Source organism: Rana temporaria, chromosome 5, assembly GCF_905171775.1.
Source record: "Rana temporaria chromosome 5, aRanTem1.1, whole genome shotgun sequence".
Lineage (NCBI taxonomy): Eukaryota > Metazoa > Chordata > Amphibia > Anura > Ranidae > Rana > Rana temporaria.
The window spans coordinates 392,408,237-392,426,370 of NC_053493.1; the positions used below are offsets into that span (position 1 = coordinate 392,408,237).

At 45.4% G+C, this 18,134-nt stretch overlaps 1 protein-coding gene across 2 annotated transcripts in view; it reads right to left on the reverse strand.

Annotated features, from left to right (window-relative positions):
- Positions 1-18,134, reverse strand: part of TMEM65 (transmembrane protein 65) — a 186,643-nt gene that overhangs the window by 46,474 nt on the left and 122,035 nt on the right. For both annotated transcript variants that reach the window (XM_040354937.1, XM_040354936.1), the window contains one exon: positions 9,519-9,586. In XM_040354937.1, coding sequence (XP_040210871.1) covers positions 9,519-9,586 — 68 coding nt within the window. The remainder of the gene's footprint in view (positions 1-9,518; positions 9,587-18,134) is intronic.

An 18,134-nucleotide genomic window follows, 5' to 3' on the forward strand; every position in this document is an offset into this window, starting at 1 on the left:
GTGTGGGCGTTTATGTTAATACAATTTCCCATATCCCTGTATACTGCGTTTGCCAAGATACTCATCTAATAGTTTTCTTTTTAATTTTCAATACTCCCTGCAGACACCACCCACTGTGAAAGGTTCCACCCCCCACATCCTTACCGCTGTGACAGTAAAGAACCCTCTACGCAGTTTACCCACTTCAATACCACTCCAAAGACTTGCTGGTAGGTTAATTGGCCCTAGTATGTGTATGTATGAATGTGAGTAAGGGACCTTAGAAAGTGGTTAGCACTTCCACCCAAGTATGTGTATGTATGAATGAGAGTTAGGGACATTAGATTGTAAGCTTCTTGAGGGCAGGGACTGATGTGCACAATATATATAGGGCTGTTACTGATTAAAATTTTCGTGTTCGATTAATCGTTTTTTTTTTTATCGATTAATCGACTAATTTCGACGTAATGTCCATGCATCTCCTCCGGTAACCTCCGCATCTCCTCCGGTAACCTCCGCATCTCCTCCGGTAACCTCCGCATCTCCTCCGGTAACCTCCGCATCTCCTCCGGTAACCTCCGCATCTCCTCCGGTAACCTCCGCGCCACCTCCGGTAATCTCCACGCCACCTCCGGTAATCTCCACGCCACCTCCGGTAATCTCCACGCCACCTCCGGTAATCTCCACGCCACCTCCGGTAATCTCCACGCCACCTCCGGTAATCTCCACGCCACCTCCGGTAATCTCCACGCCACCTCCGGTAATCTCCACGCCACCTCCGGTAATCTCCCCGCAATGTCCACATCTCCCCCGCAATGTCCACATCTCCCCCGCAATGTCCACATCTCCCCCGCAATGTCCACATCTCCCCCGCAATGTCCACATCTCCCCCGCAATGTCCACATCTCCCCCGCAATGTCCACATCCCCCCCGCAATGTCCACATCTCCCCCGCAATGTCCACATCTCCCCCGCAATGTCCACATCTCCCCCGCAATGTCCACATCTCCCCCGCAATGTCCACATCTCCCCCGCAATGTCCACATCTCCCCCGTAATGTCCACATCTCCCCCGTAATGTCCACTCCTTCCCCCGTAATGTCCACTCCTTCCCCCGTAATGTCCACTCCTTCCCCCGTAATGTCCACTCCTTCCCCCGTAATGTCCACTCCTTCCCCCGTAATGTCCACTCCTTCCCCCGTAATGTCCACTCCTTCCCCCGTAATGTCCACTCCTTCCCCCGTAATGTCCACTCCTTCCCCCGTAATGTCCACTCCTTCCCCGTAATGTCCACTCCTTCCCCGTAATGTCCACTCCTTCCCCGTAATGTCCACTCCTTCCCCGTAATGTCCACTCCTTCCCCGTAATGTCCACTCCTTCCCCGTAATGTCCACTCCTTCCCCGTAATGTCCACTCCTTCCCCGTAATGTCCACTCCTTCCCCGTAATGTCCACTCCTTCCCCGTAATGTCCACTCCTTCCCCGTAATGTCCACTCCTTCCCCGTAATGTCCACTCCTTCCCCGTAATGTCCACTCCTCCCCCGTAATGTCCACTCCTCCCCCGTAATGTCCACTCCTCCCCCGTAATGTCCACATCTCTCCCAGTAATGTCCACATCTCCCAGGCCGCAGACGAGGACGTCAGCGCGTCGCCAATAGGCTGCCGCCGGGTGTACCAAGATGGCTGCAGCTCCGGAGCTAGGCCGAAGCCACAGCCTTTCCTATAGGTGAGACCGCAGAGCTCAATCCGCAAATCTCGCACTCGATCAAAAAAATTTTGATCAATCAAAGAAATGAACGATTAATCGAGGAATTAATTGTTAATTTCCGCTGCCCTAATATATATATATATATATATATATATATATATATATATATATATATATATATATATATTTTATATATGTGTAAAGTGCTGCATAAATTGATGGTGCTCTACAAGTACCTGTAATGAATAAATACTCCACCAGTCTGAGTACACGCTATTTATCACCACCCTTTGGACGCACCCCTGTAACCAGTTTTCTATCCAGGTACATACACGTTCCCGGAAGGTAGCGCCAGCATACAAGTTGCCCGGCAGCTGGCACAGAACACACTGTAATTTATTACTGCTGCAAGAAAAGTGGGAACATCAGCTGCTAGACTATCCCATTATCGAATCCCATTGTAATTATACAGAAGAACAACCTCATCTGCTGGCAGCAAATAAAATAGTTATTTGAACATTTTACAGGCTTTCAATTAGAATTCAGCCACAAGAAGACTGAACGGGCCAATGCAACCCAAACCATCCAACAGCAAATAAAACGGATGGTAGGTGGTCCTGATCTGCTCTGTGGTTTTTGCAGTTGAAGGCGGTTTATTAAAGTGGCTGAAGACCACTGAGCATGGGCAGCATTAGGGCTTTTAAACCACCAAGATTTCGGGGGGTTTGACCCCCTTCCAAATGCCATTAACCACTTCCCGCCCGGTCAATAGCAGATTGACGTCCAAGAAGTTGTTGCGTTATCCTGAATGGACGTCATATGACGTCCAGCAATCATATGGTTTCTCATCATTGCCGCCATATTAGTGCCCCTCAGTGAAGAAGAAAACGTACTTAATTTTTTTGTAAATAACAGAAACAAAGAAAAACGTAATTTTTTCCAAATTTTCGGTCTTTTTTTATTTGTTGCACAAAAGTTTTAAATCGCACAGGTGATCAAATACCACAAAAAAAAGCTTGATTTGTGGGAACAAAATGATAAAAAAAATTGTTTGGGTACAGCGTCGCATGACCGCGCAATTGTCATTCAAATTGCGACAGCGATGAAAGCTGAAAATGGGCTTGGGCAGGAAGGTGCGTAAGTGCCTGGTATTGAAGTGCTTAAGAAAGGTTATTTGACCTTTACAAAAAAAAATGTCTATGCAGTAGAGCTGCATGATTCTGGCCAAAATAAGAATCACAATTTTTTTTTTTGCTTAGAATAAAGATCACGATTCTCGTGGCGTAACATCATCTTTCACATTATACAAAAAATAAATAAATTGGGCTAACCTTACTGTCTAGTTTTTCTTTTTTTTTCATTCATCAAAGTGTTTTTTTTTCCTGCTGGAAAGCAACATGGTTTAACCACCTCAGCCCCGGACCATTTTGCTGGTCAATGACCGGGCCACTTTCTGCGATTTGGCACTGCGTCGCTTTAACTGACAATTGCGCGGTCGTGCGACGTGGCTCCCAAACAAAATTGGCGTCCTTTTTTTCCCACAAATAGAGATTTATTTTGGTGGTATTTGATCACCTCTGCGGTTTTTATTCTTTGCGCCAGGGTTGGACAAATTTGCTTGGAATCTAGGAGCCAGCTAAAAAAGTTAGGAGCCAGAAAACGCGTCCCGTCCCGACGAGCTTGCGCGCAGAAGCGAACGCATACGTGAGTAGCGCCCGCATATGTAAACGGTATTCAAACCACACATGTGAGGTATCGCCGCGATCGTTAGAGCGAGAGCAATAATTCTAGCCCTAGACCTCCTCTGTAACTCAAAACAAGCAACCTGTAGAATTTTTTTAAACGTCTCCTATGGAGATTTTAAAGGGTAAAAGTTTGTCCGCAAGCCACGAGCGGACGCAATTTTGAAGCGTGACATGTTGGGTATCAATTTACTCGGCGTAACATTATCTTTCACAATATTTAAAAAAAATTGTGATAACTTTACCGTTGACTTATTTTTGAATAAAAAAAAAGTGTAATTTTTTTCCCAAAAAAGTGCGCTTGTAAGACCGCTGTGCAAATACGGTGTGACAGAAAGTATTTCAACTATCGCCATTTTATTCTCTAGGGTGTTAGAATAAAAAATATATATAATGTTTTGGGGTTCTAATTAGAGGGAAGGAGATGGCAGTGAAAATAGTGAAAAATGACAAATTAGAATTGCTGTTTAACTTGTAATGCCAACGGCCACCACCAGATGGCGCCAGCTGACAGAAGGAAGAGCTTGGGACTTCACAAGGCCGCAAAGCCGCGGCCTCAATTACCGGCCGTCATGGGCCCGCCGCGATCGCGCTGCGGGGAGGTTGGGGCGCACGGAGACACAGGATCCGTTGATGGCATCCGAGGGGGGGGGGGCTGCGCTGATAAACAATCAGCGCAAACCGACCCCTGTCAGGAGAGCCGCCGACCGGCTCTCCTCTACTCGCGTCTGTCAGACGCGAGTGAGGAAGAGCTGATCAACGGCTCTTCCTGTTTACATTGTGATCAGCCGTGGTTGGACACGGCTGATCACGTGGTAAAGAGCCTCCGCCGGAGTCTCTAACACATGGCAAAGTTGCAAAATTGTGTTTAGGCATTAACATTAATTTTCACCTCCATCACGAAGGGGTTAAGCCAGCAGGTGTTAATTGCCACAATGTATACAATAGATCTAGGTTAGAAAAGGGTGCCCAGAAGATGGGATTTTTAAGGCACCCAAAAACAAGTACATAAAATCAGAATAACACAATTAACCGGTATTGTCCGTTACAGTATACAAGCATCACCCTGTCACAAATAGCAGTTAACCCCAACGCATTTCGATTCAATAGATCATCAGGGAGATAAATGTGGGTGGTATATATCCCCCTGATAAAGATCAATGGACTCAAAACCACGTTGGGGTTACCCATTTGTGACAGTTAGGGCTCATTTTCACTTGCTTCGCCTTCAACACACTGGGGCAGATCCACAGACAGAGTACGCCGGCGTATCTACTGATACGCTGGCGTACTTTCAAATTACCCGCGTCATATCTTTAGTTTGAATCCTCAAACCAAGATACGACGGCATCTGGGTTAGATCCGACAGGTATACGTCCTCGTACACCTTTGGATCTAAGATGCAATACTTCGGCGTCCGCTGGGTGCCTTTCACGTCGTTTTCCGCGTCGGGTATGCAAATTAGCTATTTCCGACGATCCACGAACGTACGAGCGGCCGGCGCGTTTTTTTACGGTGTCTCTAGTCGGCTTTTTCCGGCGTATAGTTAAAGCTGGTATTTTGCGGCGTATAGTTAAACTTGCCATGTTAAGTATGGCCGTCGTTCCCGCAACGAAATTTGATTTTTTTTTGCGTAAGTCGTCCGTGAATCGGGATGGACGTAATTCACGTCTAAGTTAAAAAAGATGACGTCGTTGTGACGTCATTAAGCGCAATGCACGGCAAGAAATTTAGAAACGGAGCATGCACAGTTCATTTGACGCTGGGACGCGCTTCATTTAAATGAAACACGCCCCCTAATTGCCGATTTGAATTCCGCCGCCAGAGATACACTACGCCGCCGTAACTTACGGCGCAAAATCTTTAAGGATTCGAAATTACGCCAGGTAAGGTACGGCGGCGTAGCGTATCTCTGATACGCTGCACCGTTCTATTTGTATGTGGATCTGGCCCATTAATGGCTACTTTACACTTGATTCAAAACAAGGCTTCGGATACACTTTGTTAAAGCTCTCTGAACGCCAGAAAAAGCTCCTGTCACTAAATGAAATGGTTAGCTTACAGTCCTGTTTTACACCTTGCTTTGGCTTCGCTTCAAAAATGATACCCCATGTAGCTTTAGTGTTGCTTCAAAGCTTCTTCAAAGCCTCCATATAAGTCTATGGCAAAGGTCGTTTGAAGCCCCACCAAAGGCTCATCAAAGCACCAAGCAAAAGCAATGTGTAAACAGGACTGTAACAAAGCGTGTCCGAAGCCATGTTTTGAAGCAAGTGTAAAATAGCCCTCAGGCCCCGTACACACGACCGAGGAACTCGACGTGCCAAACACATCGAGTTCCTCGTCGAGTTCAGTGTGGAAGCTGCCGAGGAACTCGGCGGGCCGACTTTTCCCATTGACTAACGAGAAAATAGAGAACATGTTCTCTTTTCGGCCCGACGAGTTCCTCGTCGGCTTCCTCGCTGAAAAGTGTACTCACGACCGAGTTTCTCGCCAGAATCCAGCTCAGACCGAGTTTCTGGCTGAATTCTGCCGTGTGTACGGGGCCTCAGAGTGATGCTTTCATACTGTATAAGACTATAATGTACGTTTAATGTGTTAGTCTTAATAAAATGTTGTGATTTTACGTACCGTATATACTTGAGTATAAGTCGACCCGAATATAAGCCGAGGGACACCTAATTTTACCACAAAAAGCTGGGAAAACGTATTGAGTTCAGTATAAGCCTAGGGTGTCCATCTGCATGCCTCACTTTGTCCATGTCCATGCCTCTCTGTGCTCATGCCTCTCCGTGCCCATGCCTAGACTGACGTTTAACATGGGAGTCTAGGGAAGGAGTGCCCAGCTTTGAAACAAAAAAAAAAAAAAAAAAAAAAAAAAAAAAATCGGTGCTCCCCAGCCGTCCCCCAAACAACAAAATTTGCACACTTGTAGAGGAGAAATGGGGCTGCATGTGTGCAAAGTTCCGGGTCCAGGGGACCTACGACCTACCGGTAACGGGTCCCCAAAGTCACTGGAGACATTACCATTTAACATGGGAGTCTATGAAAGGGGTGCCCGGATTTGAAAAAAAAAAAAAAAAAAAAAAAAACGGTGCTCTTCGGCCGTAGGTCCCCCGAACAACAAACTTTGCACACTTGTGGGGCTACATGTGTGCCAAGTTTGGGGTCCAGGGGACCTACAGCCGGCCGGTACTGGGTCCAGGAGATTAGGCGCAAAAAGTTGACTTGAGTATAAGCCGAGGGGGGGGCATTTTCAGCACAAAAAAATGTGCTGAAAAACTTGGCTTATACTCGAGTATATATGGTACTTGTTTTTGGGTGCCTAAAAAAAAAAAAAAACATCCTCTTACTATGTACTAATTGTCACGATGATGAAATGACTGCGAACCAAGCTGACTAGTTCAGAAGAGTAAGTGAGCAACCAGTGCTTCCAGTTCTAAAACAGAATATATAGATTAATGCTCCCTCAGTGTGTTTGAGCACGGCACTATACAAATTGTGGTCGGGATTGCGTTAAGCAGGTTTACGAGGATAATCTCACTTTCTTTTCCTGTCCATTGAGAGCCGTCATCAGGGGAATTGCATTATGCACTCTGCTTTTATTTACGTCATCACTTCTAAATGTGCGCTATCTGGGCTGTGTGTGTGAAGAACTACCTCAAATGGAGGAACCCTTCATACGGACGTGATCTCCATTATGGGATTCATCATTATGGATTATAATATCCGGTGAATCAAAATTAATACAAATAGAAAATAAATAGCAAGCTAAAAGTCCATAATGATGAATCCAACACCCAGTAGTGATGCTCAAATTCATTTTCTAGTTCATCAAGAGTGCTCAATAGATGGATGGCCACTCACCAGAAAATGTTGACCCCTTTTTACAGGAAGGTCAAACAGCGCTTCTGAAATAACAACAGATTCCACTAACAGCACAGTTCAGCTCCACTGGCCCCTTGAGATGAAACTAGGATAGGAAAAATGACTCCACAAGAGACAAAGAGATAGGTCTCATAGTGTAGTAATTTTAATGGATACAAATATATGACGACAACAACAACAAATGTTGATTACACTCACATGTTACAGTGCTGAACCAGACACCAGGTGTAATCAGCATATGCAAGCTGGCTAGTCCTAGAGCAGTGGTTCTCAACCTGGGGACGGGACCCCCTCGGGGGTCGAACGATGATTTGCCAGGGGTCACCGAATCCTGGGCAGTTTCTGAAGCCTGCACAACTCTCCCAGCCTTTTTGCGACCGCCCAGCTGGGCTGTTTCGGGAGCACGCGGATGACCACTCAGCCTCTTTACAGCCACGAATTCAGTTCATGGCATGGGGGCAGAGACTAGAGGTCAGCTGACTGGTGAGGAATGTGAAGTGGGAGGGGCTGGAGGAGACCCCATCTCCTGATTTCGACATGGGTGTCACTGCTACGAGACACCACAAAGTCGGAGACACAGTGAGTAACTCTACCTGTGATTATAGTTGCCATTAAAAGTCCCCACTACAGTTCTCAGATCAGCAGATGACCTTGATAAAGAGAACCTAAGTTGGCTGACGAGAACTCACCCCAGCACTGCCACTGATCCCAACTCCCCGCCAGCACTGCCACTGATCCCAACTCCCCGCCAGCACTGCCACTGATCCCATTCCCCCCCAACCCCCACCAAGGAGTAACAGAAAGAATAAAAATAGAGAATACATTGAAGGGAGAGGAAAAGAGGGGGAAGAACAAAGAAAAAGGGAGTGAAAGAATAAGAGAAAGGACAAGAAAGACGGCTAGAGACAGAGATGGAAAAAAAATGAAAGAAATTAGGATAGAGAGAGAGAGAAAACTGAAAGAAAGGAGAACAAAAAGAGAAAGAGTGGTACATCCTAGAAATGTACCATAAGGGGTTTTAATACTGTACGAGTGGAAGGGACTCAGTGAGCGCTAAAATTGCTTGTCTTGCCTTGGGTGCTGACAACCCACACTACGAAAATAATTTTACTGTTAGGGGTCCCCACAACTTGGGAAATGTTATCAAAGGGTTACGACACTAGAAAGGTTGAGAACCACTGTCCTAGAGGGATAGTAATGACAGTAATGACAGTAATGATCCTCCCCGTGAACCTCCGCTTGCTCAGCGGGGATCGCTCCGTTGATCCTTGCTGAGCCGTCGGATGACAGGGCGGTCCCCACACACTGTGCAGGGACCGCCCTGTCTTTTCTCCGCTCTCCCCTATGGGGGGGATCGGATGAACACGGACCGTATGTCCGTGTTCATCCGATCCGATTGACGGATGGAAAAGTAGGTTTTTCCTCCGTCACACTTTGGCGCATTGGAGCGGGTCTGATGTCAGCGGGCATGTCACCGCTGACACCCGTGGCTCCATAGAGGAGCACGGAGCGCCCGTTCAGGTCCGCCAAAAAAAACTGGCAGGCGGATCTGAACGGGCCGCCCGTGTGAAAGAGCCCTAAGTTTTCACTTTTTTTTGGTGGTAAAATTTGGTGCTTTGGCTTATATTCGGGTCGGCTTATACTCGAGTATATACGGTACATCATTATGGAAAGTGCAAGACTGATGACAGAAGCTGTTGTGTATCCCATGCTGTTTTTTATTCTGGGTCTGGTGAGTGCATCCCCATAAGGGGATAGTATCCCCCCACGTGGTGAAACACAGCCCCCTTGGTGATAAGGAGCACATATTAAGGAAGACACTGTTCACTGTTGATGTTCATCTGCACCATTATTTGATACCTATGTCAATATAGAACTTTATTCAGAACTCTCGTTTTGATTACCAAGCGCTGCTACACTATACATTGAACGTTTTTGACTACTCAGTCATTTTTTTTTCTTTTTTTTACTGTCATTTGGTACATCATTATCCCCTGGAGGTGCCTGCGTACCTGTGTGTACCATTCACAATTCCTTTTAATATTCTGCAGTCTCAGACAATGAATATTCACAGAATTTTACGTGTGGCCCTTTGGTGATGTCGAGGGCCACACTTAAAAGTCCCAAAGAAAAAAAAATGACCATCACTGCTTTTAAGAACAGTTGGTAAAACATAGAGAAACAAAAGGAGAATTTGGTTACTTACCGCAGCAATCATGATGGCGTTATCCAAGAAGCCAAACCCTATGAACGGCAATGCATTGTGGATGAAGACTGAAACACAAAGAAGGAAAATACAAAAATGTCAAAGAGTAAAGGCTACATCGAATAAAGAAATATTTTTGATGCATTTATTTCATGTTTTCTGTACCCCGCCCCCCCCCCCCCCAGGTGCCCACATCTTTCCAAAGCCCTATAGGGACCCCCGTCTGATGATACCGGTGATCTGACATGCTGGTTCCATGTATCATGGAAGTTCCAGCGCATGCGCGAACTGATGCGCTGAGATGGTTCCAGCCATCGGGAAAGTTCCTTCAAGCACTGCGCAGGTGCAAACTTGCTGACGGAAATCCCCGAACGGCGGCCGGCATCCAGGGCGACGTGGATTTTGAGGTAAGTGGCCAGTCGGCCTCACGTCCTCGCTGCGCTCGGACGGCTCGCTTCGCTCGCTCGGCCTCCTGGCTCTTTTTTTAACATCCTCCAATCCACGGGGATGTTAAAGAATGAGCCTGGATGCCGGGCGAGGTTCGGGGATTTCCGTCGGGAAGTTTGCGCCTGCGCAGTCAGTGGAGGAACTCCCCCCATAGGGGAACATTGAGGACAAGTCACCGGCACACAGTGTATGATCAGGGAGGACACATTTCACATTATTGTCTCCCAGACAGACACACTGAAATCAACAACACACACTCTGAGGTCTCGAAGGACCTGAAATGCCCAATGCTCTAAATAGCCAGACACAGTGTGAGCTGTAATTTAGGCATTTAAGTTACATAAGAAAGCTGGGAAAGAACTTCTTCCAAATTAGGATCTCAACATTGGCATTGTTAGGAGACGCTACGGCTACAGCATAGGTTTAATATTTAGTATTTTTATGGTAACCATTTAGTATAGTTTTCCCAAGTAGATCAAACCCAACTTTGTGCAATTACATTTAATCTTTAACCGCTTACAGGAAGATTTTCCCCCTTAATGACCAGGCCATTTTTTGCGATACGGCATTGCATCTCTTTAACCGACAATTGGCCGGTCGTGCGACGTTGTACCCAAACAAAATTGACGTCCTTTTTTTCCCACAAATAGAGCTTTCTTTTGGTGGCGAATTAATCACCTCTGCAGTTTAAATTGTCTGCGCTATAAACAAAAAAGAGCAACAATTAAAAAAAAAATTCTATAATATATATATATATATATATATATATATATATATATATATAAAAACATGTTTAATTTTTGCTCTTTTTTTGTGTGTGTACATATACACACACACACACACACACACACACATATATGAGAATCACGTTTTTTTTGCTTAGAATGAAGATCCCGATTCTCACAGAGTAAAATCTTTTACGTTTATACAAAAAGAAAAATGGGCTAACTTTACTGGCTATTTTTTTTTTTAATTCATTAAAGTAATTTCTTCCAAAAAAAAATTGCATTTAAAAAAAGACTGCTGCGCAAATACAGTGCAACATAAAATACAACCGCCATTTTATTTTCAAGGGTCTCTACTAAAAAATTATATAAAAAAAAAATTATATAATGTTTGGGGGTTCTATGTAATTTTCTAGCAACAAAAAATTTTCAAAACTTGGCAGGCTGCCCAGACTTCGACTTTTGGCTGAGAGGGAGAGGAAATTCTTTGCATACCAAAGTGAATTTCCATAACAAAGTGCAGAGAGAAAATTCTTTTCATGTCAAAGATTGTGAAACCCTGTGTCAAGAATCGCAATGGGAAAAAGATTGCGATAACGATTCTTGGCGATTAATCGTGCATCTCTCTCTCTCTCTCTCTCTCTCTCTCTCTCTCTCTCTCTCTCTCTCTCTCTCTCTCTCTCTCTCTCTCTCTCTCTCTCTCTCTCTCTCTCTCTCTCTCTCTCTCTCTCTCTCTCTCTCTCTCTCTCTCTCTCTCTCTCTCTCTCTCTCTCTCTCTCTCTCTCTCTCTCTCTCTCTCTCTCTCTCTCTCTCTCTCTCTCTCTCTCTCTCTCTCTCTCTCTCTCTCTCTCTCTCTCTCTCTCTCTCTCTCTCTCTCTCTCTCTCTATATATATATATATATATATATATATATATATATATATATATATATATATATATATATATTTTGTCTTCATCGGTTTAGGCCAATATGTATTCTTCTACATATTTTTGGTTAAAAAAAAAAATCCCAATTAGCATATATTGATTGGTTTGCGCAAAAGTTATTGTGTCTAAAATAGGAGATAGATTTATGGCATCTTTATTGTTATTTTTATAGCGGCGATCAGAAATTTTTAGCAGGTGGACAGATCGGACAGATTTTTGGAGACCAGTGATGTTTATACAGCGATCAGTGCTATAAAAATGCACCGATTACTGTATAACCGTCACTGGCAGAGAAGGGGTTAACACTAGGGGCAATCAAGGGGTTAAATGTTCTATAGGGAGGTGCTTTTTAACTGTGGGGGGGAGGGGACTGACAGAGAGTAAAGAGAGAGAGATCGCCGTTCCTGATTACTACGAACAGACAGACAATCTCGCTCTACTCCCCTGACAGGATGGGGATCTGCTTGTTTACATACACAGATCCCCGCTCTGCCTCTGTGGAGCGATCGCGGGTGGCTGGCGGCCATTGAGTCTGCCGGACCGCTCCCTTGCCCATGTGCGGGACCTCATCGTGGCTCCGGCCAATCAAAACCGGAGACCTTGAACCGGGAAGCAAGACGGATGAAGATGGGAGCGTCTGCAGCTCTGAGATCTCGATGCAGGAGGGTTTTGTTTTAAGGCCAGTTTAACATAATGTGCTAGCATGCGATGCATACTAGCACATTATGTCTTTACCTTGCAGAGTGTAAAAATAAAAAGTTTACAACCGCTTTAAAAATTCTAGGCAAAGGATCCATGGTGTCTTCTTAAAGGCTAAGGCCGGCCACACATGGTTGGATTCGAACTGTTAGTGAGCAGGCTGAATGTACCAAGTCGATTGCTTAATCGACATGGGTAGAACCAGCCGGCTGGATTCTATTACGATTATCGCAAGCAGCTGTGATTGATCAACTTGGGCGCAACCATCCTGCCAGATTCGCTTCTGATTATCGCAATCAACTGCTATAGCTGCTAGTGATAATCACTGTCTTCTCCCGGCGGGGATGGCTTCCCCCACCTGCCCCCGCGCCAGGAGAAGACATAAGGAGCAGAAGAAGCAGAACGTTGAGTCGGCGCTATACGGCGCCTGCGCACCGACGTTCGGCTTGTTTCGGCAACTCGTGACGCTCCTTATGCAACGGGGTAGGTAGTTTTTGTCATCACGTCAATCACTAACTGCTGCATAGGAACGACCACTCCCGCGGGATTCACTACCCCCGGAAGTCGGCTAAGAAAATAGCTATACGAGGTATGTACAGCAAAAAAAAAGAAGAATCGGCATACTGTCAATGTCGAGACTGAGCTCAATGTAATGTTGGAAAATTGTTTTTAGGGTGAACCCCCACTTTAAGTGTTCTGGCTGGGGGGGGGGGGAGAAGGTTCTCATCAATAAATCTCAAGATATTACAATACATGTTCCTGTCCCCCTACGCAGCAAAGTCGGCCTGTACCTTTAGCAGTGAAACAGCCCCAAAGCATCATGTTTCCACCTCCATGCTGTCTATGGACATTACCCATGATTAAGTCACGTGGCAAGTGACGCAACGCGTGGGGGAGGAGTCTGCTGTACGAGATCTGTCGGAAGTTCCCGAGTGAGGACCTCTACACTTTTCGTTACTGAGTGGCTTGATTCAAAGACGGGGAGAGCGTGAGTGGATCGGCGCATAGCATTGACAGCGGTATTGTCGTGTCTGGCTGTATTACACTATTGTGTTTCCCCTTTTCTTACATGTCCCACACCTGTTGTGGTGTATTGAAGAGGGGGGCTGAAGCCTGTTTTTTGCACCATCACTAATGACCAAGGCTGTGTCGTTGGAGCTACTGAAGTGATTTGAAGCTGAGTATAAGACACCTGTTTCACAGAGCTGTTGTATCCAGTGACACTCTCACGCTGCTGCTAATCAACATTGTTTAACCCTATTTTTACTCTACAGGGACGGTATTCTGAGATTGAGTACTATTTGATGCTCTGAATTAATTAGCTTTGTATTAATTTATTAATTTTTTATACACTAATTTTTGTTCCTCATCTATATATATTTTGTGTGCTTCACCCCACTGTGGCAACACGACTAATCCCCTATTCAGGGTTTTGAATTATTATCACAATTGGGTTGATCTTAGTAAGGTATCACATAAATTAGTTGTTTTTAGCGCATATGTTTATATTTTTCACATGGTGTTCTTAGGGTCATAGAAAGCATTTTTCTTCCTACAAACACAGCGAGTCGAGTGAATGCCAAAGAGCTCAGTTTTGGTCTCATCTGACCCAAGCACTTCTCTGATTCATTTAGAAGTTTCATTGGCAAACTTCAGATGGTCCTGTACACGTGTCTTCTTGAGGAGGGGGACCTAATTGGCTGAAACACAGCAGTGACGCCATTGGCTTCTGCTGCTGCCAGTCAGCCAATCAGGAGAGAGAGGAAGCGGGGTCAGACAGCAGTTCTGTGTTTAAATGGACACAGGGAGCTGTGACTCGGCTCGGGTGCCCCCATAGTAGAGCTGCATGATTCTGGTCAAAATGAGAATCACGATTCTTTTGCTTAGACTAAAGATCACGATTCTCTCGCGATTCTCAAAAACTGAATGCCAGAACCCCGCCCCCCCCTAATAAATAAACCTGTGATTTATCTGAAAATATGAATATATAAAAAACAGACCAGTGATAGGTCTATAATGTTAAAGACCATATAACTCCTATGAAAAAAGCAAAATCAAATCAGATTCTGCGTTTTTCATAGTTATATGGTCTTTAAAGATGGGGTTCACCCAAAAATAAATGTTTAACAGCCGAGTTGACCTAATGACAAATCGGCTGTTTTTTTTTTTTTCGTACACACCGTATTTTCACCGCCACTTCCGGGTATGTCGTCTGCGGGACTGGGCGTTCCTATCTGATGGACAGGCTTCCGACCGTCGCATACAGCGCGTCACGAGTTGCTGAAAGAAGCCGAACGTCAGTGCGGCTCTATACGGCGCCTGCGTACCGACGGTCGGAAGCCTGTCAATCAGATAGTAACGCCCAGTCCCGCAGAAGACATACCCGGAAGCGGCGGTGAAAATACGGTATGTACGAAAAAAAAGAAAACTGCCGATTGTCATTAGGACAACTCGGCTGAATGTAATGTTAAACATTTATTTTTTGGGTGAACCTCCACTTTAACATTATAGACATATCACTGGTCTCTTTTTTATACATCAGAAGCAGTACCGCCAGCAACCATTGGGTGGCGCATGGATACACACAGTTGTACAGAAATGCGAGAAAGATTAATACATCAGAAGCAGTACCGCCGGCAACCACTGGGTGGCGCATGGATACACACTACAGTTGTACAGAACTGTGAGAGAAGCCCAGGTATCCATCCAGCGGCGCAGGCTGCTGACGTCAGTTTTCTGATATCGACGCAATTTGCGTTCCACGCCGGTTACGTGGAACTGGCGGTGACACAAAAGAATTGCGGGTCATCCCGAGGGTAGATCGCGGGCGGGAAGAATCGAGATTGCGATTCTCTCCGCGATTAATCGTGCAGCTCTACCCCATAGCAAGCAACTTGCTGTAGGGGCACTTGACAAAAGGGAGGGGCCAGGAGAGCCAAAGAGGGACCCCAGAACAGAAGGATCCAGGCTGCTCTATGCAAAACCAACTGCACAGAGGAGGTAAGTATAACATGTTTGTTTTTTTTATTTAAAAGAAGAAGAAGAAGAAGAAGAAGAAAAAAAAAAAAGAAGACTTAATCACTTTAAGTTGTGGTATTAATTTTAGCAGTTTATATTTCTAGATCGCCGTGGATTTCGCTGCAGGTGATGTACTTTTTCATCATCTGCTCAGATTGCTCATTTCCTATGGGAACGGCATGACTTTGAATGTTTAATGCAGTTGTGGATTGATTCAAAATACTAGCAAGAGCAGGCAACGAGTATTGACTAAAAAGAACCGTGCCCATCATTGAAACCTGGATTATCTATGGATATGGTTGGAATCTAATTGTTGGGAAGGTAATTATTATTTAATTGCATAAGGTGGACCATTTGCTAATGAAATTTCCCAATGTTATTGGGAAGGACTTTATACTCTTTTCAACTTGCATTCTGCTTTGCAGCAAAGGGGTTCTCAGTAGGAATCCCAACCAAGACACTGCCTGCATGGAGTCTGCATGTTCTCCCTGTACAAACCCCATGAATTTTCTTCCAGGTACTCTGGATTCCTCCAGGTAGGTTAATTGGCTGAGAGTATAGTATACATATGTATGTGAGTAAGGGACCTTAGATTGTAAAGTCCTTGAGGGCAGAGACTGATGTGACAGCCATGCAGACCAATTTGATGCAGTGTGCGGCGTATGGTCTGAGCACTGACAGACTGACCCCCCCCCCCCCCAACATCTGCAGCAATGCTGGCAGCACTCATACATTATTTTCAAAAGACAACCTCTGGATAGGACGCTGAGCATGTGCACTCAACTTCTTTGGTCGACCATGGCGAAGCCTGTTCTGAGTGGAAAATGTCCTGTTTAACAACTGTATGGTCTTGGCCACTGTGCTGCAGCTCGGTTTCAGGGTCCTGGCAACTTCTTATAGCCTATGCCATCTTTATGTAGAGCAAAAAATATTTTTTTTTAGACCCTTAGAGAGTTCTTTGTCATGAGGTTCCATGTTGAACTCTCAGTGACCAGTATGAGAGTGTGAGAGCGATAACACCATATTTAACACACCTGCTCCCCATTCACACCTGAGACCTTGTAACACTAATGAGTCACATGACACCGGGGAGGGACAACCCACATTGGTTGTTATTACAATAAAGCCGACCGTCCTCTCTAAAGAATGTCACCGGTGTGATGCCTGCAGCTGCAGGCATTACCCCAGGAAAACCCATGAAAGCAATATCGGGTACATTTGTGCCCAATACCGATACTTAAAAAAAAGCAAATATCGTCCGCCGATAATCGGCCGATCCCTAGTTACAATTATGTTGTGCATCCAGAGATGGTATTCTGCATACATTGCATGTAACTCGGCCGCGGTGTGGATGCCAATTGCCGGGAGGCCGTCCACATACGGCCTCCAGCCACTGGGGGGAGTGCGTGCCCGGCCGCATGACTGAGATGCCGATGCGCGCGCCTGGCGGCCGCAATCTCCGCCAGGCACCCGCGATCGGCGGTTACACAGACAAGGATGTGGATCTGTGTGTGTAAACACACAGATTCACGTCCTGTCAGGGAGAGAGGAGACCGATGCTGTGTCCCTTGTACATAGGGACACAGATCGGTCACCTCCCCCAGTCAGACCCCTCACGCCACAGTTGGAACACTCACTAGGCTACACATTTAACCCCTTCCTCGCCCCCTAGTGTTTACCCCATCCCTGCCAGTCACATTTATACAGTAGGTAAAAGATGGAGTTGCGCTGAAAGAACTGTGTCATATGCAGATCGCCAGTGAAAAAATAATAACAAAAAAAGAAGACCAATGAACAATCTAGAGGATTTCTTCAGATGTGCATAAAGATATATAAAAAAGGTGATGTGGTAAACAGTTCAGTGTAAAAACAGCTTGTGAAAACGTGTTCCAGCAAGGGATGTAGAAAAACCAAAATTAGTCCAGGATGCCTGGTGTTGCAGACCCTTACCAGAGTTAATGATCCACAGGATCAAAACGAGCGGATAGCCATACACCTGGGCTAGACAGGGAAACGGATCCACAGCCAGACACAGACACCCGATGATCCAGCAATGGTGAGCAACCAAAAAAAGAAAAAGCTCCAATAGTGTGATATTGTATGGTAAATAGGTAAATACCCCAAGTGACTGGCAAACGGACAGTGTGACATAAACCTCCACCTCAGAACACACTGGTCCTTACCAGATTCATGTGAATAAAGAGCAAAGAAATCGTGGAAGATCTCACGTCCAGCGATCCTCAGACAAGCACTCAGGGCAATGGTCCAACCATCAGAGAAAAAAGGCCACAATAGTGTGATATCGTTTGGTAAATTTAATAAATAAAATATCTCACTTACAGGTTAGTAGATAAATATCAGCAGACAAACAAAGTTCCGACCGGTACGGAACTGTTCCTCACAAGCGGTGACGTCAAACACGCCTCCTCCCAACGTTTCATCCAATAGGACTTGATCACGGGGTGTGAGGAGGCGTCTTGCGTCACCGCTTAAATAGCACAACAATGGGCGGAGCAGGCGTGGGCCACGTCCCAGCAGCCAGCTACGCCATCAAATCAGAAAAAGGCAGGCCAAGGTGGACACGCGTCCCGGACCGACGGCCGTCAGCCATTTTGATTGAGGGAAAAACTAAGGGAAAAAGAATTTATATATAAAAATGACCAGAAGACATAGTTAGTGGTCACCGCATGACATACATGCAAAAGTAGAAGTGCAATATAGCTCAGAATTCAGAGGTGGCTAGACTCAAGAAACAGAAAATACCAAAAAAATGCAAAGCACAATGATGAAATTGGTAGG